The following is a 25,006-nucleotide window of genomic DNA, read 5'->3' on the forward strand; positions in this document are numbered from 1 at the left end:
CTTCCTTCCTTCCTTCCTTCCTTCCTTCCTTCCTTCCTTCCTTCCTTTTTCTTTCTTTCTTTCTCTCTCTCTCTCTCTCCCCCTCTCTCTCTTTCCTTCCTTCCTTCCAAATGGGAGGTAATTTAGAAACATTGTTCATTTTTTTGCATTCTAGACAGGAAAATTGATATTTTTGATACTGAAACAGGCATAAGGAGTAGTCAAAATAAGTGGAAGTAAGTTGAAACTAAGTTAAAAGTAAATTTAAAATGATGACCATTTATTCACTTTATCAAAGTGACTCTTCCAGAACTTGGTTTGAGAGAGAAAACTGTCTTGAAAGTATTTGTTTAAAGAACTGCTTCCTAAATATTTTTATGGATAATAATAAGATCATATAAATTATTTTGTTATCAACTTGCACCTTTTTATTATTTTGTTATTTTTAAAGTCACTATACTGTTAAACAATGAAATACACTTTGCATGTGGTGTCTGAAACCATTTGATAGCATATACTTTCAAATTTATTTTATTCATAATAAAACCAGTATATTTGTGGTATCATACTGGGACCTGCACCAGTATACAATTTACCCTTAGTGTTTTATATCATTGTCCTGGAGATATTATTGAACTTAATTAAAAATAACCCTTCCATCATGTTTTATAGATAAATTAAATATCTCACCACATTTGCTTACTGTTCTTCAATCCATGTATGTTAAGGACTCTTGCTTTATTGCAAACTCTATTCAACAATTTTTGCTTTTACATACATTTTGCCAAAGGTGTTTTAATGCATATAATTAAGCTTTATTTTTTATTTTGTATTAAATTGTCATTATTCATACTGAGATAAGCATTCAGTTTTGATATCTCTTCTGAAAAATATCCATTGACATTCTGTTAACCCATGGTTCTGCATAGTTTTGCTAGTTTTGCTGTGTATATTTTATTGAGATCTAGAATTTACTTTTTTATTCTTTTTTCTCTCTTTCTTTTTTTTTTTTTCCCTTAAGATATATATGAATATGCTCTACTTGAGTGTAAACTCCAATTTTTTTTAGTATTTTGTTTCCTGATAAAATGTTTGTTATATTTACTGTGTCGAGCTGTGCTTCCTTTTATTTTGGATACAGTTAAGTGTTTTATACTTTGTTTTTGTTTGTTTGTTTGTTTGTTTCTGAAGGTCTTTCATACGGTGGTAAATTTCTGGTTTCCCCCCATGAATTCCAACTTCTTTTCCTCCCAAATTTCACATGAAATTCAGTTCAGGTTTTTCTTTTTTCCTAGCTTAACAGGAAATTCAGTTTACTTTGGCTTGCAGTGGTGATTGTTCTTTGAAAAAATAAGTTAATAGCTAATCTTATTTTGACCTTCTGACCTGGTTATCAGTTATAAAATGAATAATACAATCTCTAGTTAGTCCATCTGTTAACTGCTCAAGTGCAAATGACTGTTTCATTACACACATGATGCAAAAGTATTGAACAGCAGTTTAAAATGCCTATTGATACTAAAGAAAGGGACTCAGGCATTGAAATAGGTTGCCCAGGGAAGTAGTGGCATCACTGTCCCTGGGGGTGTTTAAGGACCTGGTGCTTAGGGACATTGTTTAGTGGGTGACATTGGTAGTAGGGTGATGGTTGGACCAGATGGTCTTGAAGGTCTTTTCCAAACTTAATGATTTTATGATTCTATGATTCTATATCTCTTCTATATTTCTGAAATATTTATATCACTTTATATTACCATTTCTCTTCACTTGACTAAATTTCTCTTTAAATTTTCAGTTTCTCTGAGCTTCCTGCACAGTGTGTGGGCAACTTCCTTCTTTTCAATTTTTCTCACCAATGATGTATTATTTTGCATTTTTTTTTTTCACTATTGAGCAGGGCTGTAATTGATTCCTTAAATTTTCTGTCAGCATCTTCCATCCTATAAGAATTCAGGCATTCCTCTCTTGATTTTTTTTTCCACATATTTTTAGCTTATCTTTGACATACAAGAATCATAATAAACAGTGGTGCTGTTATGTGGCTGTCCATATGTTTTTGTTTGTTTGTTTTTTCAAAACTGAAAATTATGAAGGTCTTTTTCTGTCCACCATATAAAGATCTGCAACTTACATCAGTATCTATCATAATAGAATTAAAATCTTTCATTACCCCCGTCAGTTGGAAGTTTAACACAACAAAGCAAATTACTTGGGAAACTGATGAAGTTCTAAAAGATGTAATCCAGCTCTGCAAGTGTAAACAAACAAAATCAAGAAATAAAACTTGACACCAAAACAACAAGATTTCATTAAGAATCTTGATTCAAACATAAACCTTGAATTTAAATTTATTTATTTTCTCATTTGGATAATTTGGTGTTGAGTTGTTATGTGCTTGTTATGTTTAATAAAGTGGGATGCAAAATCAGAAAGAAAAGAAAGGAATGAAGCTTCTCACATTATCACAGAATGAGGCTTCTCACATTATCACAAGTCTCCATTATGTGGTTATTTAAGACAGCACTAACTATTGCATAGATTAGAGTGAGACTTGGAAACCCTAAAAGCTGACATGCTGAATGCATCACAAGTCTTGATTAATAAAAGCTTTGTATAGTCTATGGCAAGTCCATAAAAGTGGGGATTTTTAGAGGGAGACAGCAGTATGGTCTAGTTGTACTCTGTAAGGCTGTAACTCCTAAATATACAAAAAAAAAAGCCTAAATATACAACTATATTAGAAAAAGCTGGACTGATGCAGGAAGGAGAAAGGGATTACCAATGATGTAGATAATGCCAGACAAATTCATTGTAAAATTTAGCTGTAAACAATACAAGTAGTGTTTTTATCTCATTATAATGCACAAAGGTGATCTTTAGGCCTGTTGATATCCTGCATGCTCTTGGTTGATACAACAATGGTATAATTTGCCCACTTTGTTTACTACAAAACTGCTAATAGAAAAACAAATCGTTTTAGTGATCAGGTGAAAACCTGAGAGTCTGATACTTGACTTGTTAATGTATTTAAGCTCTAAATAACTTGAAACTACTTTTATACTGAAGTTCTTGACTCTCTTATAGTTCAATATCAGACTTACCATTCTCTACTAGGTGTGAATTTTTGCATTAAGGTATAGAACATACCCAGTGTCAGGACTGAGTGGTGTGATGATAGGGTGAGTACAAATCCCTTTTTTGCGTGGGAAACAGGGACAAAAGAGAAAAAGGAAATAATGTTGCTGCTATTTTCCCATTAGCCCAGTGGTTAGAAAATACCTAGAGGCTGGAAGACATGAAAATACAAATGTCTTTGCTATGTCAAACTTAATTTGTTAATCGAGGAAGTATCTACATTTCTATGACATTGATTATTATTCTCATTCCTAGCTGTTATACCTGTTTTATTTTTTTTAATATAAAAATAATTAACATAATTGCATTTAAATAGGGCATGGAACACCACAAATTCCTAGGGAGTCATCTTACATTATGGCTGCAGAATTAAAATTTTATTTCTATTTTCTTTACCTTTATTTTCAATTACATATTTGGCGTAGACTGAAACTACTACAAGAAAAAATATTTTTGGAAATAGTTTCCCCCTGATGCTCTACAGTTTGAATAATCTCAGTCAATACTCCCTATCTCAGAAGACTACACAGAAACTTCATACAGAAAATGTAGTAAGGGAACCAAGAGTTGGTTCTATTTCCTTCTTCTGTAAGGAAACTTTTTTCTTTTTTTTTTTTTTTTTTCAAAAGTGGTAGAGACCCATTGGGAAGACTGTGGAGACACTAGATGAGATGATGGAATACTTGCCCACTGCAGCATCCAGCTAGAGTAAACATGGTAGTTCCCAGTTCCCTGGGCACTGGCTGAGCTCTGTGTTCTGTCTGACCATGTTTGCTATCCTGTTAAGAGACAGAAAGAGGCACCACCCTCACTTTTTTGAGGAGTACTTGACATAAAGAAATATATTTAGTCAGCCAAAGAAATTAGTTAATTAGTTTTAGTTGGTTAGTTTTCTTTTGTTGAAGAAAAAAAATGTTGATTTGTATTTGAACATATTCCTTTCTGTTTGAGTCAGCTCTTCTTAATTTCAAATTTAAGTGCAATGACAGACTTCCTTAGTAATCTGATATTCAAGTATGAGAAGCATCAAAGGACATAACCCACAAAATAAGCAAAAGTCCAGATTAATCAAAGTTTAGGAAACTGATATGAATGACAGTCAAAAATTAGGAGCATCAGTTATAGAATATTGCATTATAGTCTTTGATACAGAATATTTCTAGGGCACTATTTTATTTAATATTTTAATAATAAAACCACCTAGGGTTATTTATTTATTTATTTATTTTATTTGCGGTGTAAAAGTAATGCTTTGCATTATTTAGATGGTTCTAACAAAGTCACACCATGCATTTGGCCCTTTGCCTTTTGGATTATAGGCAAAGTCATAGAATGTTGTTGTTTGAAAGCTAAAGTAAATCAGGCTGTTATGAATTGCTAAATGGAAGATCAAACCCATAATCCTCTTTGGACAACTCTCAGGGAAACAAATAAATAATAAAAATAAGCACAACTGTGAACCATGCTTGTCAGGCGGCAGAACAAAATTTCTTGGGTTTTGTTATTATTATTATTATTATTATTATTTTTGGATGATATTCTTGCATGCTTGCTCTGGTGAGTTTAAGAAGTTGTTATCATAGGGAATTAAGATAATGACATTTTTCGGTAGATGACAAATGTTAGCATCAAGAACTAAAAGAAAATACTTTGATATTTCTGTCCAGATTCTTACCTTCATTTGACACAAAAATGTTGGCTAAGAAAATGTAAAAATAATGACATCTTCTAAGATAATAGATTGAGACTTTTACCACAAAAGTTTAATGGAAGTTTTGTTTTTCTGTGGTTGTCTTAAGGAGCAGATGCAATACTTATTGCAGCACTTTGGCTCTTTCACCCAAGAACAACAGCAACAAAAAGCAGTGTAAAGACAAAAGTTTCCAGTAGTAATGCTAATCCTTATAGCCAGAGTCTCAGCATAACATTTCCATAAACACTATGAGTCATTTTGGGTACATATGCATTGTGCAAATGCAAGAGTGAAAATGCTTATAATAACTTATATGGGTCCCATACACAGCACCAAAGTTACTATTTGATCTTTTAAGCAATAGCTTCTTCCTATAACAATAATAGGGCTTCCTGTAACAATACTAGGGATTTGGAGGGAAATTAATAATTTATTTATATTTTCTGAAAATAGCTGGAATTAAAATTATGAGCTATTAGGTACAGGGGAATAGCATTGCTCACAGCTCATCAGTTTTAAAAGAAGAGTAGAATGTGATGAAGATTTTTTATAAATTTCTTGCAGCAGAGAGATTGTATTCCTTTGATCTTCTCTCTATTTCCCTCTCTCTCTCTCAGTCATGTCCCCCCACCCTTCATTTTTAATAACTGAAGCTTGATGAAATCTACTTTAAATGACTTTGGTCTATTTTTAGGTGTCTTAGGGATAACTCAGCACTGCGAGGTGTGATTTAGCTAAATCCATTGAAAATGTGAGCTCCCTTAACCATCAGGATGGAAGTTCTGCCAAAGGAACACCCTTCAGCCCTCTTTTAGCTTCATAATGTGTGCAGTTGTCAGTAACTGATTTGGATTCACAGAGAGCTAAGCTATTGCACTTTTACAATTTGAGGAGTTATTCTGAACTTCTGTGCAGAGTATACCAAACAAAAATTGCTGACCTATGTGCATTTTGCACCTGCATAAGAAATGACCTGTTCAGAAGAATGGTGCACTAGGGTGAGGATTCATATATTTGCAAGCTCTGGCAAAATTTAATAAATTAGTCCTGAGCATTCATGTTCTTCTGTTACTGTGGCTGTTCCTTTGAAGATAAAAAATGAAAGGACAGCTGAAAACAGTTATATGGAAATGTTATGAAAAATACTATTACCTAGTTTGTAAACTAAGGAGTGATTTGTTCACCTAATATTTACTGCATTAGCCATCTAAATAAAAAGATCATATTGGATCCTTGAGTGAAATAAGATAAGTAGATCCAAAGGGCAATTCAACCTTCCTGTGTTACTCATGTGTCTTAGAATAGTGAGAATCACTGTCCAGAGGTACTCATCTGCCTTCACTGATGATGGAGGAGCCTACAATGGCAGACAGGCTTCTATGGGAAAATCAAATAAACATACGCATACAAATAGGAAAAATCGTGGGTTTTTCTTGCAAAAATCAAAGACTTTTCCTCTGGCACTTCAGCCAAACTTCTCTAGCCTATCTTACCACTCCATTTTATACCTCTTCCCCTGGGTCTTTCAACAGAGACATGGAAACCAGATCTTTCTGTAGAAATCTTTGTAAAAGTGCAGACTATTTCAATGTTATGGCTTCTGCCTCCCCTCATTTTCTGTAGGCTCACAACACTCAAAACTGAACATTCACTTCAAAACTGAACACAACATTCTCACTGAGCCTTCACTAGAGCAATGTATGGGAAAAGTGAGTATTTCATGTTACTTTCAGGCTCCAAATCTGCTCTCAATTTGTGTTAAAATGTTTGCTGTTTTAAGAACAGTTTATCCCATTCAAATTATAATTCTCTGTAACATTTTTATTCCTCCCTTTCTAATTTTAACTCCAGTCTGTCTGTTAAAAGCAGACCTTTGTTTAACTTTATCACTTCATTTTTTCTTGGAAATATTTATAAGATATCAGTTTTTGTGAGCATATTTTCAGGTTCTGCAAAAAAAATATTCACAGGGTGAAAAACTTTCATTTTACCCTTTTCTAGTATTATGTAATTCTTTATTTGAAATGAGTTTTACCGTGTTTCCTACTATCCCAGTTTTTAAGGATGGAGATCACCACCTAAAATAATCAATTCTTCTCAAGTATCTGATTGTACCTTAGTTTTGTGAATTTCGCTATGATTTTGGTACTAATGTTACTATAATTCAATAATAAATTATATTCATTTCTAATGCAATCTGTAAACTCAGTACTGTTCTTAACTTTTTTTTTTTTCTTTGCCTTTTTCTTAGATGGTAAAGGAAAAAGGAGAAATCCTCTTCATGACTACAAAAAAACAGGAGAGTTGATGCTCATCAAAGTAAACAAAACACTGGAAGTTAAAACCAAGCTGTTAAATACCACTGAGCAGTGTGCCAAGAGATGCAGCAGGAACAAAGGTCTTTCATTCACTTGCAAGTAAGTTATATATCTATATTACGATTACATTTTTCCTAATAGATTCTTATATAATACTCTTTGGACAAAGGTTTCTCTGTAACTGTCATCAGCTGTAGCTTTTACTGAGGACAGTCTAAAGACTGCACTGTTTTGATTTCTTTGCTATTGTTCTACCTGTCAAGAGAATATCTGAAGCTTTATCTGAGTTGTTCTGTCTTTTTAGCTTGTCCAATCTGTAGTTTTTTCCATAATATAGCTGAAAAATATACTCATTTTAAGATGTCGGTGATTTGTGCTGTACTGTAGTGTTCAGTGAACACTTCTGGGATTTTTATCTCTCTTATAAAATGGTTATTGTCACACATCACAGCTGTAGTATTTCAGCACCACTTCAGACCATATTCTATCTTCATTCTTTGCACATTACTCCCACTAAAGTCAATGGGAACTTCACACATGGAACACAGATACGTACACTGCTGAAGTTCACTGGCAAATACTATGAATTTAATACAATGGATTCAAACCTTCTCAGCTGTACAATCATTACAAGTATATGATAGCTATTCTACAGCATCTGCTGTCTTTTACAAACACATCATGCAGCTGACTGCTTCTCTGCCTAGTACATATTCTCTACTATTTTTTGGAACAAATCACTGTTATTTTTCCTGTTTATTAGACTTGAATTGTTCCCCTGGCCTCTCTTAGTCTAGACCATTAGCAATAAATGAACACAGGAGAAACTTGGAGAGAATGAATAGCTTCTGTACTAGCAAGCATCGGGCTAAATGTCAGCCTGATCTTGAAATATTTTTTAAAAAAAGACTTATGACAAATAGAAGTCAGATCAAATGTGATAACAAAAGCTCTTCTTTGTCAGAAAAGGTCCTCCATTTAAATGTAAACCTTTTTAAGTCTTTAATTCCAGATTAAAGGAGATCTGGAGGTGTAGTTTTTATTATTTTGTACTTTGACTATTTACATATGCAAACAATAAGCAGGGTTTACATATTTTCCAGGCACTGATATTTTTCACATGGTACAAGCAACTCCTTTGCCTATTGGCAGAGCTTCCACTGACATCATTGCCAAGTAGATCAGGTTTACTCCACACAATAAGAAATCCTTCAGTTCTTGTGTTCAGTGGCAAGGAGTAGTATAAAATTAGGTTTTACAGTATAAAAAAAATACTAAATAATGCCAAGAAATCAACAATTTCAATATCTGCTCAGGAAGATTGTTTCAAGGATCTTCTAATTGTAGCTGCTCTGGCTGGTACATTTAATGTTCTGAAAATAATAAGTATGTTAATATATTCATTGATTCCACTTTACATGAATAATATTCTAGAACCTCTCTGCATTTTCATTACTTTTTCATTTATGAAAGATTTTTTTTTTCTATTGGGACAGTCAGTCCCTGTCACTGTATGACAGATTCATTAAGGGGCAAACTCTCTCTGCTGTAATGAGTCAATAAAAGAATATAAAGGAGCAATGATGGACTTTAAGAACAGAGCGTAGAGGAATTCTGCTCAGAGATAGAATCACCGCAATCAGTCATATATGGCTAGTTTACACTGAAAATTAAAAATAATTACAAATCTGACTGCTCATGCTCTGAATTTCCCATTTTTTACTATAGTTGTTTAGCCAGCAAGGCTAGCAGCAGAGGTGTAGGTGATTAAGTCTTGCCTGTGCTATCTCTGTGCAGCAAGAGAGATTCTCTGTATCTGGGAACATTCTTGTGGTTTCTCTTGGTCCCAGATGAGTCCTTTTATACTATGCATAGTTCTTTGGTGCTACAGTAAACACATATTTGATGTGTTCTCTTTTAAAGGAAGCAGTGATTGCTAATGTTTCCCTTTTATTCTTAGGATCACCAGTCTTTAACTTCATGCCAGTGTATGGTTACTACAGGATAAAATGTGTTGCTAACTGAAATTAAAACCAGTTAGTTTACTAGCTGCTGTGTGATCATACAAAACCTAGAAGAAAAGTGGCATAAAATGACATTTTATATACGTGAAACATAAAACTTGGATTTTCCTTTGTTTATTGACATTTTTGTGACTCAATTCTAATGGTAGTACTGATCCAAGAAGCAGTTCTCCATCACTTGAGTAAGAACACTAATATTAATCTTTATTTTCTGGCTGCAAACACAGTTTGTTTAAGAATTATGATAGGATAAAATAGAAATACTTCATTACATAATTATGACAATAATTACATAAATATGACAATAGTACTTCAAGCAGTACCTCATGAATCCGTTTCCTGTGAGGTACCCAACTAAGATGAGGGTTTAACCTTGATCTGTTCTTTTCCACCAGAAAGTGGTAAATTAGTGGAGTCCAGGCATTACAGACTTATAAAAGATCAGCAAGTCCTAGATTGCTGGGGAAAAAAAACAATAAGTAAATAAATGCCACTTCTCAGAGCTGACCTTACTTCCTTTCTCTTACTGTCATGCGTACATAGATCTTGATCATCTTTAATAGAGTTGCAAGAGCCTTATACAGACTCATTTTTCCTACATAACACTTGCTAAAATCCAACCCCCCCACCAAAGTATCCCTTAGATTCACTTACCTTGTCTTTTCGACTACATAATTATCTGTTCAACATTTTCTGCCTTCCTTATCAACTTTTTTTTACCTACTGCTGAGCTGTTCTTATTCCTTTGTTTCACTACTAGTTGCAGTCCATTACTCCTGCTGTTTTCCTTAAGTTATCCTTGCAGCTTTTCCCTCATTTTTTTAAGGATGAGAAAAACACAATACAGCTACTATAATATTGGCTGTGCAAATGACTGTTGTGGACATGTTACTTCCTTACCTACAAAGCTGTACGTGTCTTATCCTTTGTTATCGTCTTACTTTCTGTTGTGTCTTTTAGTTTCATATTTAGACAGCAAGGGGCTCTAGCGTTGACCACAGGATTCCAGAGTCTGGTCAGAAACTCTACTAACTATCAACAAAAATTGTTGTGATCGGCAGTATCAGTAGAAGAAAGACCAAGAATTTGCTTAAATATGTTGACTTTGGAAGTGTAAAAACCCTCTCGATTTGGGTCCAAGAAAAGATTTGTAGAAACTTTTATGTACAAAAGTGACTGAAGCCAAGCTGGAAGGAAACCAAAAGGCAACTGAAAGGCAAAAACTGAAAGAATTGTTTGTAAACAGTACATTCTCCATTTCCACTTTAGGAGGGAGGAGGGGAAGGGAGAATGTAATTGGAAAGGCTTGAAAGGTCAAGGATATTTTTGTGAAGATGGAGTTGGAAGCACTTGGATATGCTCATATTTGAGAACTAGCCAGAAGAGAACAGAAGGCTGAACAAAGGCAGAAGGATGAAGGTTAGCAGGTTGGAAACATTTGGAGTCAACAGAGTAGAGAGCAGTTGGATGAAAAATCTGTTTGGTGATGGAAAAGATAATGAAGAGAAGAGGATGTTTGAAAGAGGGAAGAGTGGGGAGGTTGGATAAGATCTTGTAATATTTTTAACTGAAGCCAGCAAGATCTCACACAGAAAAACTTGTGTGGCAAGAGGGGAATTAAATGGAAAGCAAGCAAGAGCTGTGAGTTGGGGGTGCAGTACATAGCCAAAATAAAGATGAAGTGTATGAAATCTGTGTGACTTTGAATACTATTAGGTGGTGTTAAAATGGCTTCTCAGGTCAGGACAAAATAGCTGATATTTGGGATGACCAATGGCAGACAGTTAGAAACACAGACTGTGTTGTGGGCTAAAGACAATAGAGTCATGTGAGTGATTTATTATTTTTTTTTTCTATTGAAAAATTAAGGCAAAAAATCTTTGTTTAATTTTTGCTTATTCTTTTGTTGTTGTTGTCGTTTTTTTGTTAATTGGAATAATTGTTGTCTTGATCCAGACAGGTGTTTTTAAAACTGTTAAAAATATTTTACCTACACTTAAAGAAATTCATTTGAAAATTATGTTGGGAGGAAAAGCTCTTTATATTTCATTGAAAACATTGACAGAAGGATTTCTTACTTTTCTGATTTCTGTTTGTCTTTCTTGCCTTTTTTCCTCCACCCCCCAATTTCACTCAATTCAACACTATTCTTGAAATATTTTTGAAGTGCTCTACTCTTGAAAGCAGTTAAAAATAAGAATGAAAAAAAAAAAACTAAAGCAAAGCAAGGATAGTTAGTAGTTACAGTATCACAGTTTAGATTATTCATAAAAATAAAAAAATATAACCTTGTCTTCAAATAGCTCTGTTGTTCTAGGCAAGAAACCGAACTCCTTGTGCCTCATTTTTTCTCAAGCCATCAGAGTGGATAAACTATTAACTATTAACTGTTAACTATTTCACAGGTACGTTGTAAATACGACAGAGGACAGAGAAGATGTTATAGAATATTCCTATTCCTTTTTTTTTTATTATTTTTTTCTCCACATAAAGCAACATAACTGGGGACACAAATGCTGTCTCAGTCACATTTATCTCACTTTTAAAATAAAGATCTTTAATGAAAAGGGAACACTTAGATTAGTATGAACAACCAAGCTAGTATTTAATGTAGTGGCCACATCAAATTAATTTCTTTGTTCTTGTCAGCACAGTTGTGGGTTTAAATAGTAATTGGGGCTGTTTCTCTGATTTTCCCTGTAAAAATAAATCTGATGTCATTGCATGCTCCTTGGCAAGCCATGTGTCATTATTATAAACCACACAGAGATTTTTTTCTCATCAAGATTTTCTTTGCAGGGCTTTTGCTTATGACAGAGTTACAAAACGGTGCCATTGGTTATCCTTCAACAGCTTGACAAATGGTGTGAGAAAGAAGCAAGACCATGCGTTTGATCTGTTTGAAAAGAAGGGTAACTGATTTATTTTCTGATTTTGTTTTTCTGGCTATGGAAGGGGACAAAAGCTGAGGTCAGTCAGTGACTTTTTGGCTGTAGAGGCATTCTGGGTATTATACATTCTGAAAGCTGCAACTTACATCTGTATTTACAAATATTGTCCTTGTGTTGCAGAACTTAAAATCTCGGTTGTATATCTTACTGTTATTGACTTAATGTTGCTTTTCTTTACCTCCTTAATAAGTGGAGGTTTTAAGTCCTGATTCATGTACTTTTGGTCAGTCAGACACTTTGATAATATTTTTGGTAGCTTTCTTTGTCAAGCTAAAAAAAAAGGAAAAAATCCATGTGGACAATGAATTTTTTTTGAATAATTATGTCTTTAAAGAATATGAAAAATATATTATTTTTAGCTTGAAAACTGACAGTGTTATATATTATTTTTAAATACATTGAGAAAATGTTTAACCAAACTCCTAATTTTCTTCCCTTTTCTTTCAATAGACTATGTCAGGAATTGTATAATCGGAAAAGGAGCAGACTACAAAGGGACAATGTCTGTCACCAAAAGTGGTATTCAGTGTCAGGCCTGGAACTCAATGATTCCCCATGAGCACAGGTAAGAGTTCAGGAGCAGAGACAGTGGGAATAGCACTCAGACAGCTTCTACAAAGCACAGTTTTATTTATCAGTAGACAAGGAATTTATGAGAACATTGATCTTAAACAACAAAATCTCCTAGGTGTATTCTTGCCTTTTCCCCAGAGATGTCATTCTCTAGGTCTCAGAAAATCCTTACCTTCTCAGTCTTTCTACAAAGAGTTCTCTCCCAGGGCTAGCCTGTGTGTCTGGATCCTTTCCTCCCCCGTTTTTTTTTTTTTTTTTTTTTTTTTTAGCTCTTTATACCCTTTTGATCTCTTAGCTCCTGGCAGTAGCAAAACAGCTGCATTACTTCAGCTTGAAGTCTGGAAGTTTATCACTGTTTCCTAATGGGCTCCTAGGAAATGGGTCATTTAAAAAAATACAGTATGGGAAGCAAAGGCTATTGGGAATATTAGCCCATCTATTTGATCAGTATACAATTATTGTTACTATATTTTGCATAGATCTTATTCATTCCGTATCATTTGTAGTATATGTTAAACTCTATAAAGCATTTAGATCAAGCAATAAATACACTGAAATTATTGATCAAATGATTTAAATCCTTTCCTTCAGATCATACAAACACAATAACTAAAAACTGATGCAGCAGATATGGGACAACCTTTGAGTTTAAGACCTGATATAGTGGGAACTGAGGACATACCTACACCCTGAGAGCAGCCTCATTTCAAATACATTAGCTATGGAAAAGAGAAGAAAATGAAAAAGTGAAGCCAGGAAGAGTAATGATAAGAGTAGAATCAACCGTAGCAAAAGTTGCTGGAAACTAGCAAAAATAAAATAAAATAAAATAAAATAAAAATAAAATGGGGTACTTTCCCACTCTTTGGCCATTTATTTTTGACCCTTTTCATATTGGCTTCAGACAGTTAGATAATAAACTCTTAAGATCCAAAAAACACGTCCTCTCACCCAATAATTTCTCATTGATATTGCTGACTTTTGGTCTGTTCTCTCAGCATCAGCACTTTGTTTAGGAAGAGCCAAACTGGAGACTGCTAGTGAGACTGGGCTGTGCACTGCTCAGTCCTGTCCTAACCAAATCTATCCAGAGTTCAAGATGAGAGCTTGGAACAACATTAAAAGGTGAAGAATACTTGGGTTCTCTCCTGTTATGATGTGTTGCAGAGCTGAGCCTCAGGCTTATACTTGACTGGACTTAACTGCTTACAATGTCTGATTCTCAGTGTTGGACTAGAGCCATGCTTAATTGTGATCATATGATAAATGCCATCACCTCATATGGCAATGACCTCTTGAGACTCAATACTTTGAGGTATACAATCTTAATCTTTTAAAAATGAAATAATTCTCAATAATCACACCAGGAATTAATATTAATTTCATATAATATATACAAGACTGTATAATAAAAGAAGGAAAAGTGTTTGGAGGGGTATATATTATGTATCACTAAACTGAAATTTCATTTCAATCTGTAGCAAACACAGCTCTATCTGCTGAGAGACAGCCACTCTTCTATGATGAATTTTATGAGAATGACTTTTCTCCTGTCTTGTGCAAGAAGTTTAATTTTTAAAAGGTCGCTGGATAAATGAGGTGGCTGAATGCTAATTTTGTTTTTCAACATCAGAAAATATGATTTCATCATCAGAAACATGAGGGAGATGGGAAGAAGCAGACAGTAGTGATGTGTTTGGAACTTATTAGTATGAAAGGCTTAGATTTTTAGGTCAGTTTTTCTCAACATCTGATTATCACCAAGTGCAATTTAGAAAATAAATCCCCCCTTTTTTTTTTCATGTTCAAAGGAGAGATGTACTTTATTGTTATTTTTCTTGATCTTTCCAGAAAATTTTAAAATAACTTTAGACTTTAAACTTGTGTTTGGATTTAACTAATGATATATTTAATTAATTTGTATTCCAGTAGAACCTGGAGACTCCCATCTGAAATCAGGATTACATTATTTTGGTTTCTATCCTAACACAGCTTACAAAACTCTCTATATATTTTTGTTTCTTAAGAATTTATTACCTAAATGGCTCAAGATAATATAAAAATGGTCAAAGAGAGATGGTCTAAGAGTAGACCAATACTTCACAGGTTTTTTGCTAGCTTCCAGCAACTTTAGCTGTTGTTGAATCTGCTTTTACCATTACTCTTACTGGCTTCAGTTTCTGGCTCTCTTCTCATTTTTCTTAGCTAATGTAGCTGAACTAAATCAGTACACAGATTTAGGAGTGGCTCTATTGTATAATTTTGGGTGAGTCTTTACTCTGTCTCATAATTTCCTCCCTCAAGAATGTTGCTTCAATACCTGTTGAATCCATTTGTGTATCTGACCCATCTTGAGTTTTTAATGTTACCCATTTTTTACTTTTTTTTTTTTTAATGTTGTGATAGAATATCAGATTTAATTTGAGATTTTTTTTTTTCTTTTTTTTTTTTTTTTTTTCTGAGCAGAAAAATTTTCCAGCAGGAAAATTAAATAACTTTTTCTAATCTGCACTGACGCATCACATTAATGCATATATAGATTGTAATGCCCCATCAGAAAAGTTTGTCCAGGACTGTCTTTAGTTAAAATTTTTTGAGAGATTTATTTTACAAGACAACAGAAGAGAAACAGAAGCAACAATTTCATAAGCAGCAGTGATGACACAGAAATTATTATCTTCAAGCACCAAAAATAAGAAAAACACTTTTAAGAAGTGTTTCCATGTTGCCTTGACTAGAACCACAATGTGATTAACAGAGGTATTTTCCACTTCAGTTAATTCAAAGATTTCATTAACTGGAATAAAACATGATTAAAACGTCACATTGGAATTGCTGGAATTTTCTTTTTCTCTCCATTTATTTATTTATTTATTCATTCATAACATGGAATTTGCCAAGGACAGCAGGGACTATATATTTCTCTTTTGCTTTTGTATATAAACTACATCAGCATCATAAAGACTGTCCCCAATGCTTAGTTTGGATTCCTGAGCTGCAAGTTTCTACATTGCTCTAAAGAAAGTTAGATAAAATTTTATACTATTTTTTTTTCACTAAAATAGAGATACTTTTGATTCCCTTGGTGATTACAGATAAAAAAGATTTTTTTTTTAACGTACAAAAAATACAGAATAAGGTATTGGGATAAAAAAGTGTACTTTACTTGTGATATTCTACCAGAATCTAAGCATATTGAAGAAAAAAATGCAAAAAATCTTAGAAGTCACAAAAATGAAACTAAATTATTAAATTGAATTACAGGTTTTGTGTGACTCCCAAGTTGTTTTGCACAATTTTTCAATTACCCAAGAAAAAAAATGAAATGTTCATAGGATTGAGCATAATCCTGAATTATAATTTACCTGATGTTTGAATAACATTGCAAAGAAACTGCCAGTGAGAGAACATGGGTTTTGTAAAGTACAGCTTGTGTAGTGAAAAGCACTTAGGTCAGTCTCCTTACTACAGGGTTAGCTATTTCTCCACCTAAATTGTGGGGAAAAACTATTGTTATTACTTTTACTTATATATGCATGCCTGTGTGTATATATGTCTAGGTGAATGTGTGAGTGTCTCTAGAGGTAAGCACATCACTTTCCAGGCAGATAAGAAGACAAAACCTTGGCCCTAGAGACTTTATATTTGATGGACTGGGCATTGAAATGGAAGTCTCATACTGAATATGTGTGTTAGGGAAAAAAATATAATATCTATACGCATTTCTATTCAATCCCTAAAGACAAATAATGTGCTTAACATTGCCTTGAAAACCTCTGATGTAAAGGAAAAATGCCAAGGGATATTGCTATTTAATAGGCCTTGCACCAAAAGCAGAAAATATAATGAAAGGGTAAGGAAAGTTTTAGTCATGAAAGTTTTAGTCAGCGAGGTTCCTGTTAAATTACTTTGTACAAAAGCCCTGACAAGTAGATCTCTATGTAGCAGACCCTATGGTGACAACAGTTGGGCTTTCTGGCAGAACATGAAGCAAGACAGCTAAAGCAGTACCTGGGGTAATTTCTGATGCTTAAATTCAAAGCAGTCATGACTTCAAGTAGTGAAGACCTCTTGGTGTGGTGTGTCACACCATTCAACCATGTTCACACTAACTTCCTGGTACTCAGGTCAAGCTGTTGCCTGACCAGGCATGGGAGGAGACCTCTCTGTTTGTAAGCTATGTGGAGCAGGTGCACACCATCCCGGCTGGGCTGAGCCTGCTACATGCACACAAGGTGTGCATGGAACAGCAGGTCTGATGGGCCAATGAACCCAATGAATTTTACACCTATGCCCATAATAAATTCCACCTGCCTTTTCTTCTACTGCTCTGTGAGTAGTTATAAACTGGTGAAGAAGAGAGAAGCAAGGGTTGGCAGGGAGTCTGCTGCTGCCAGCGGCTCTGTAGCAGATAGCTGTCTCTGGTTGCCTGAGGAATGGGAGCAAAATTTGCTAGAGTAAGCTACAGGCCAGACAAATTATCCCAGACTCGGGCCATTGATTGAGCAATCTTGACTGAAGATGTGTATTTTTGTATGGACAGATATTTTTGTGTGTGCGGGCAGAGTGGAGGGAGGGTGGAGGGAGAAGGAAGCTGAAATGTGATTGTTTCTAGCTGTTTATAAAAATAGTATGATTAACACTGAAGTTTGCATGCTCTTATACTGTAATGATTGTCATTTTAAAACTAGCTTTTTGCCTTCGAGCTATCGGGGTAAGGACCTGCGGGAAAACTACTGCCGAAACCCCCGAGGGGAAGAGGGAGGGCCATGGTGTTTCACCACCAGCCCAGAGACACGCCACGAAGTCTGTGACATCCCCCTCTGCTCAGAAGGTAATATGACAGTGCTCATGTGAAAAGTTGATTTTTTTTCTTTTTTTCTTTTTTTTTTCTTTTTTTTGTATAGAGAGCAGGTACACAGGACTTCTGTTATCTTCAGTGACACTCACCTATGGACTTTGCAGCAAGGAAAGGTGATTTCTTATCAAGAATGAATGCTGTAGCAAGAAAAGCAGTTGTTAGAGAAAAAAGGTCTTTTTACATTCTAGTAATCTGGAAAATTTTAACAAGATTTCAGGCTCAGCAGTTCTTGTTCAGGTCATGGAGAAGCTGAAACACTGAAGTAGTTCTGAGTGCACAAATGTGTCCCTTATTTCATTACCTAGCTTATAGTAAATCCTTTAACAATTTCAGCACAACTAGATGATAAAATTTTCTAGCTGCACTCCATGATTAAATCAGCTTTCCTTCTTTTTGATGAAAATATATGGGTAGTGAATTACAGGCCAAATGTTCGAACACTCATTTTGTTTTTAAATGAAAAATGCTGTAAACAAGTAAAACTTTTTAGAAAGGTAATCCCTTTACACTTTCAAGTCACAGAATCTGAAATCAAGTTGATGTGTACCATCACATTTCTTGACTTTCATGTTTTGTTAACTTCCAAATCAAACTCCATTTCTTGATAGTCAGCCAATTCAGTTCCAGTCAATCAACCCATTTAAATTCTCAAGATAGGATGCCTTAATTTTCCAGCTAATATGTTATGTTCAATAGCTATGCAAGGGAAAGGAGGGAGGAAGAGAATGATTTACAAGGAGCTTGAAAATCTATTAAGAGATAATATTTAAAGATCAGTTTAAGTGAGCTTCAAACAGGATAAGACCTGGAGCTCACTGCAGGATCAAGACTTTGGTAGCAGATATTTTGACTGAAGAGTGAGATTTGTAGTTGCATAAATTAATATTTATTAAGTGCTCCTTAATTACAACTACTCTAATTAAGGGGCACTTGAGAAATGTGTCTGTATTTAATTAGGGTGATTTTATGCTATATTTTAAGACTTCTCATTCTATATTATATAGCATATTTTGTTCAGCTGCAATTTCAAATCCCTGTAGTGGCTTTTGCTCACTCTCCTGCCACCCCCCACTTTCTTAAACCAAGACTGAAAATGTATCATCAGTTAAGCTGCCAAAAAGAATTAGTATCAAAAAGAAACAGCATCATATGTAACTAAAACTGCTAGGAATTTAAAGAGACAGACAGTACATCCTGAAATTTCTGATTGAGACATTTTTCTGCACTTAACCTGTTGCTGTTATTATACAGCTCTGTATGACTTAGAGTGATTTAGAATTATGAATGTTAGTTATTTAGAAAATATCACCTCTAATAATCCTTCCTCAGGTGTGTGTATCTTCCTGTAACTGTAACACTTTCAACTTGGTATGCAGCACATTAGAGATTAGAAGAACTCAACGAAATCTCTGTAATAGGAAAGATTAGAAAGCAGCTAGGAACATGAAGGCCTCTAACAGCTCACACCTACCTGCTTCCAAACCATAAGAGTCCCATAAAGAGGTACCAGACTTAGGCATCTGGATTAGATCTAAGGAAGAGATGCAATTACAAAGGACATTTCCCATACCAAGGATCCCTGACTTAAAAGATATCAGTTTTTATGTCTTTCTAGGTTGCTTGCAATTTATAACAGCAGGGATATGATTTGTGTGTGTGTGTGTGTGTTAAAATTCACCAGCATAAAAAGTAACTAGTATGCTATTTGTTTGTTTCTAGTTGAATGCATGACCTGCAATGGAGAGAGTTACAGAGGGCCAATGGATCATACTGAGTCAGGCAAGGAGTGTCAGCGCTGGGATCTTCAGAGACCACACAAACACAAATTTCGTCCTGAGAGGTAATCTCCTCCTCACTCCCAAGCAAATCTTTGTGGTTTTAATTTGAAAATTATACATATTCTGGAAGTAGCTGGGAACAATAAGCATTATCTGAGATGAAATTAATGGAGTTTATCAATTTTAGCTCTTTGGGGATCTGGCCCATGATATGTGTGGGTTGGTAACAGTCATGATGGAGATGCAGGATGGAGACTAGTGACTATTTTGTGCAGCTGTGGCTACATCCTAATTCTGCGTAGTGCAGTGCAATGCATTAGTTGGTCAAAATTTCCTCCCTAGCCTCAATATCAGTAAAAAAGTCACCTCTGAATATTTATGTATATATTGTTATACAGCTTCACTTAGCTTAGAATACCTTAAAAACATTACAGAGTAAGTAACAATAAAAGTTGTATTTTTTTTTTCTTTATGTTAGAGTTCTTAATACACTTAGTGAATATAAATGTGTGAAATTAGTGTGCTCCTTTTTTGAACTATTGAACTGCTTTAAAACTGTAGCTGGTGTCCTGCTCTAATCAGCTTTACGTATCCAATCTGCTTGACCACTGCGTTTGTTCTACCTGGAAAAACAGATCAACATTCTGTTTAGCATTTTATGGATTAATGTTTTAGACTTCTACATATGTAAGACTTATATTTATACTTATGCATATATATATATGCATATATATGCATATATATAGTCAGTAATAGCAAGACAAATTGTAGGAATTCTACCCTAGAGGGTAGAATTCACCTAACTGCAGAGGGTCATCTATAACACACCATTCTGGAAGGATTTTGTGGGGAGGTTTAGGCCATGTAGGAGGACATTTCTGTCTCTCTTAAACTGGACTGAGATTTCTTTTTATTTTACTCTGGCTTTTGGATTAACTCCACTTTTAAAATGGATTGAATAACCTTCAGCTGCTGGAGAAAGACTGCAAGAGTCAACAGTCTCAGAATGTTTGAGATCTTTCACTGAAAGTATCTTCATATATTTTAAAGTGTTCCATTAAATATAGCCTAATTTTTATACTCTGAAATTCGGTACTAGTAGATTTAGAAAGTGATTTATTTTATTTTATTTTATTTTATTTTATTTTTTCAGAAAACAGTGTCTGCAATTTTTGAGTTCATGTGATATAAACCTTTTTCCCTCTTGGCTCAGATGATCTGCTTCATGAATAATAGCAGGGTCTCCCATGGCTCTACTACAATAAATATTTTGTATTAGCAGTCTGGGACTGAAGATAATCTGTTTCTGAGTTTTGCCATGCGTTTGCTGTGTATTCTAGGATAAGTCACAGAAATAATTCTTTCCTTAGGAATGAATCATTTATAGAACTTCTGGGTACAAACAATAACAATTTTACTGTCAGAAGGACACTATTTTTCTGTTAGTTTTGGTGACTTTTAAGACTAGCTGCAGTCTCGCTAGTGACCACTTTCCTCCTTAAACATTTCTCACTGAATACTATCTTCCTGATCACGTTCAGAGTGTTTCATTTTTTTTTTCCTTAAAAAAAATAATAAAAAAAAAATAAAAACAATTGAAAAGCAATCCATGTGGATTGAACCAATCTGTTAATGCTTTCACAACTGTAAACTCCAGGATATTTCTAAGACACTGATGTTAATTTGTTAATTAACTTTATGATCACTAAAGGTAGTGACAATTACACTTTGATTATTTTAGCTCTTTATTTTATTATTTTATTTTATTTTATTATTCACATTTTAATGAACATTTAAGTTGTAAATAAGGGAGGAAGTCTGGAACAAATGATCACTTAAAATACAGCAGTATTATCAGGGGCTTGTTCTATATTATCTAGGAGTAATGTGAATAACCTGGAATCCAAGAAGGACTAGTATAGCTGGAAAGATTTTAACTTATTTGCATTTATGGATGCATCAATTGCAATGATGAAGAAAGAGAGGTAAGACTAATAATCTTTTCAAGTGCTCCATAATCTACCTGCTTTCAGCTCAGGGTGAATACATGTCACTTTTCCTTTTTGTTACCTCAGTGAATTGTTCCAGATTTATTCCCTTCAGAGGAATTACTGAAGAGAATTCTTAATACCTGTTCGATGTGATTGAAGCTAGCAGTAGGAAGTCCCCCAAGCAACTCCTGGATGACCCATTTTTAGCCTTCAGTGGATGCAGAAGCTCCAACTCCCTCATGGCAGGATCATGCCTCAATGTGGAATATAGACCATTGAGGATAATGGCTTAGACAGACACTGAAAAGCATTGAGAAGCAGCAGTTCTCTCCTCTTACACTTACATTTTCTTCTCAGAAATAAATATGCTGTGGAAATAGGTGCTTATTGCATAAAGGAATGTAGGGTTGATGTGCAATATATGGGTTTAATAGATGTAGGTATTCTTTTATTAACATACTCTGGTTCATATCTCTGTTATGAAAATTTGTATTATACAAAAATAAATTTTCAGTACTGCATGCCTTTTAAAATTAAAAAAAAAAAAAAGGAAGAAGTAGTATTGGGAAAGCAACAGTTTCAGACACTAAGTTTCAGTTTAGTCACAGCAGGGCTAGACATCAGCATCTGTCTCTTTAAAGAGAATAAATATCTCTTCATCGAACATCTTATTTTTTTTTTTCTTAGAAACTGAGAAAAAAATCTTGATTTTGAAACCAGATGTATATCTATATGTTTCATTTCAGTTTCAGCTGAAAGTACAGCTGAAAGTACAGCTACTGCTGTTTCAAAGGTTCTGAAAGATTTTGGAACCCTTGTGGTCTTTGTTGGGTGTGAGCAAGAGATCTGTGCCCAAGTGAATTACAGAGAGAACAAATCTGCAGAGCAAATGGAAAAGCTCTCAGGGAATCTTGTGTTATGGAAATGTGTGGAATAGTTTGAAGCCTCATTGTCTATCTGATCCCTTATATTTGCGTCTTAAAGGTGTTAGTCTGCCTTTTCTATAGGAACTGAGGAACTGTTGCTTGCTAAATATAAAAGAAGGCAGAAATGGGCCTGAGAATGTTGTGGGAAGAACCAATGACTGGAAAGGTTCTGGGTTCTGGAAATATCTTTGTACCCTTCTCTGAGTAGATACAGTAGGCGAAAAGATACAGTTCATGAACATCACTCTGTCTGACAATGATGGTCAAAGCTAGATCCCTGAAGAACTATTATATCTATTCTTAAGTTTCAGCTACTTACTGATACCATTTTGACATACCAACAATACTAGGAAGGATAGAGTGTTCAATGCTATGCAAGACATCCTTCTAGAAAGTAGATTCTTTACATACCCTGTTTTCCTGAGTGGCTTTAGGGAGCTATGAGTGCAGGGACCTTGCCATTTGTGGACTCACCTTGGTAACATGGACTGCTACCTTACATACTTACACTACTGACATCAAACTTCATAACTGCACTTAACAGCTACACTGTTAGCCTATTAAGTGTTTGCTTCTGAAATCCTTGGACTCAATATGTTCCTTTACATTTTCTCTTCTAGCTAGCAGAAAATGGGGTGCCACTGCTAGATCTGAAACTACCAGATCTTCAGTTTCCTTTTTTTTTTTTTTTTTTTTTTTTTTTGTGAGATATTTCCTTGGGTTTCTTTTGAAGTCTGCTAGAATCCTGTTGCTGTCCCTTGCATAGATGAAGGAGCCTGATTTATCCAAAGGAGGGGGAGATGACGTTGCAAATGTATGAGTCAACATTAGGGTAATTGATAGAAAAAAACATCCTAGCAAAAACACATGCTTGCAAATCATATTTTCCAATGCTTGTGTGAAACACATCTGCTTGCAGTTGTAAATGGGTTCAGGTTCCTAGGTAGTTAAGTTCTTTGTTCTCTTACCTATATTTCATGTTTTCCTCAGGGGCAAATCTACTTTTTGTTTCTTTTACAAACAAGTTTCCATAAAACTGGATAGCCAAGACAATTTGTATGCACTGGTGATTTTTTTTTTTTTTTTTTTTTTTACATTTATCTCCTTCTATTTAAGATCATTGCTGTTTGTATGGGACTTTTATATGGGACTCCTTATCTTGAATCTCTGCCTGAAAGCTCAATAGTGGCAGCAGGAACGTGGAAATAATTAAACGGTACAACAGTTTTAAATCCTAATGAGATAAAGTGAGACGGAAGTTACTTCCTTATTTTCCTCCTTTTTTTCCTCAATGCTTGAAATGAGGGCATGACCTAGAACTAGCTCTGTTACGAAAATGGAGCTATCATTAGTAACAGCTATTGAAAATAGCTTCCAGTTTGAACGCAGGGCTGTTGCACTGAAAAACCTGTTTTCTTAATGAGTCCAGCCTGCCAGGCAGTGTTTATATAATCCACAGTTAATTGGGCTATTTCAGAAAAAAAAAAAAGAGTGGCTTTAGAGTCTGGTCATCAGTTGACAGACACAAGAGCAAGAGTTTAGCAATTAGCAGTTACTCCATCCGGTGGCCTTTGCATTAGCACAGCAGGGAATCCCTTCTGTGAAGGCCTGATTCTGTTGCACACTTGGAAAGTGATTTTGTTTTATTAACTTGTTAATAGTGTTAAGGAGTATCTGATCCATCTCACAGGATCAGACCAGAGGTTAATAGGAACTGGATCTTGTTTGCCTCTGCTAAAGCCAGTCCTTTATGTACCTTATACAAGTCTGTGTAGTATTGCCAGGAAGACTTGCTTGACACGTTTCTTGTTGTGGTTTGCAGATATCCTGACAAGGGCTTTGATGATAATTACTGCCGCAATCCTGATGGCAAGCTGAGACCATGGTGCTACACTCTTGACCCTAACACCCCCTGGGAGTTCTGTGCAATTAAAACGTGTGGTGAGTTCAAGCAAAATTTATTACTTCCTTTTCCTTTTCAAAATCTGAACACAGATAGTTCAAGCAATATAGGACCATAGACAGTTCATTCATTGTACTTTGCTGACTTAAAACATAGCTTTCAGTGAGGATTTCTTATAATGACATTGTACTAAATTTGGATAGGGAATAAAAATGTGTGTTACTTAGCACTGGGATATATATATGTGTGCATATCTTATATACAGGGAACTATGAAAATGTAGTAAAATCAAGAACTAACAAAATCAGGCAATACCAGCATGAAGATCTCATGTGGAATATTAGTTCAACCATGTTGGGCTTCTACATTACAGTTTGAGAGTAGATGCATGTATAATAGTTTTGACTACTCCTCCTTCCCTACTCAGTGCTCTATCAGCAAATCTTCTTTGCTTTATTTTCCTCTTGTGCATTGTGCAGTTCTAGGCCTTGCTTCCTGCACACTATTCAGCCTTGTGTTGAAGACAGGATTATTTATTTCCCCTGGGTTTCTTTGTGATATTCATCCGTCTGGTATCAAAGCACTCACAGGCAATTAATTTAGTTTCATTCTGCAACTATGAAATGGTGGCTTTTGTTATCTTCACTTTACAGACAGGGGATCGAATCAAAGTGATATTAAGATATGCAAATATTGGATGCCCACTTTGAGATGCTTTATATTAGTATTTTTAGAGACTTTACCATTGTGGGACACATGCTATGTTCAAAGTCCAGATTCTGATGACTTTGTGATATCTGTGCCAGCTTTATTCTACTAATAATTAGGTGTCTTAATTGAGCAGTACAGGGAAAATGAGGAAGATAAAATATTG

General features: G+C 34.8%; 1 protein-coding gene across 4 annotated transcripts in view; it reads left to right on the forward strand.

The window, feature by feature from the left end:
- The window catches only part of HGF (hepatocyte growth factor), a 69,414-nt gene that overhangs the window by 10,577 nt on the left and 33,831 nt on the right, over nt 1–25,006 (forward strand). For 3 of the 4 annotated variants that reach the window (XR_004754835.1, XM_035340801.1, XM_035340785.1), the window contains exons 2-7: nt 7,059–7,224; nt 11,949–12,061; nt 12,551–12,665; nt 17,365–17,507; nt 19,254–19,374; nt 24,052–24,170. Coding sequence is in view for 3 of the 4 variants with exons in the window: in XM_035340801.1 (XP_035196692.1) it covers nt 7,059–7,224; nt 11,949–12,061; nt 12,551–12,665; nt 17,365–17,507; nt 19,254–19,374; nt 24,052–24,170 (777 nt within the window). In the remaining variant the exon portion in view is untranslated. The remainder of the gene's footprint in view (nt 1–7,058; nt 7,225–11,948; nt 12,062–12,550; nt 12,666–17,364; nt 17,508–19,253; nt 19,375–24,051; nt 24,171–25,006) is intronic. The other variant, XM_035340796.1, reaches the window with a different exon arrangement.

This window comes from Oxyura jamaicensis, chromosome 1, assembly GCF_011077185.1.
Source record: "Oxyura jamaicensis isolate SHBP4307 breed ruddy duck chromosome 1, BPBGC_Ojam_1.0, whole genome shotgun sequence".
NCBI classification, from domain to species: Eukaryota; Metazoa; Chordata; class Aves; order Anseriformes; family Anatidae; genus Oxyura; species Oxyura jamaicensis.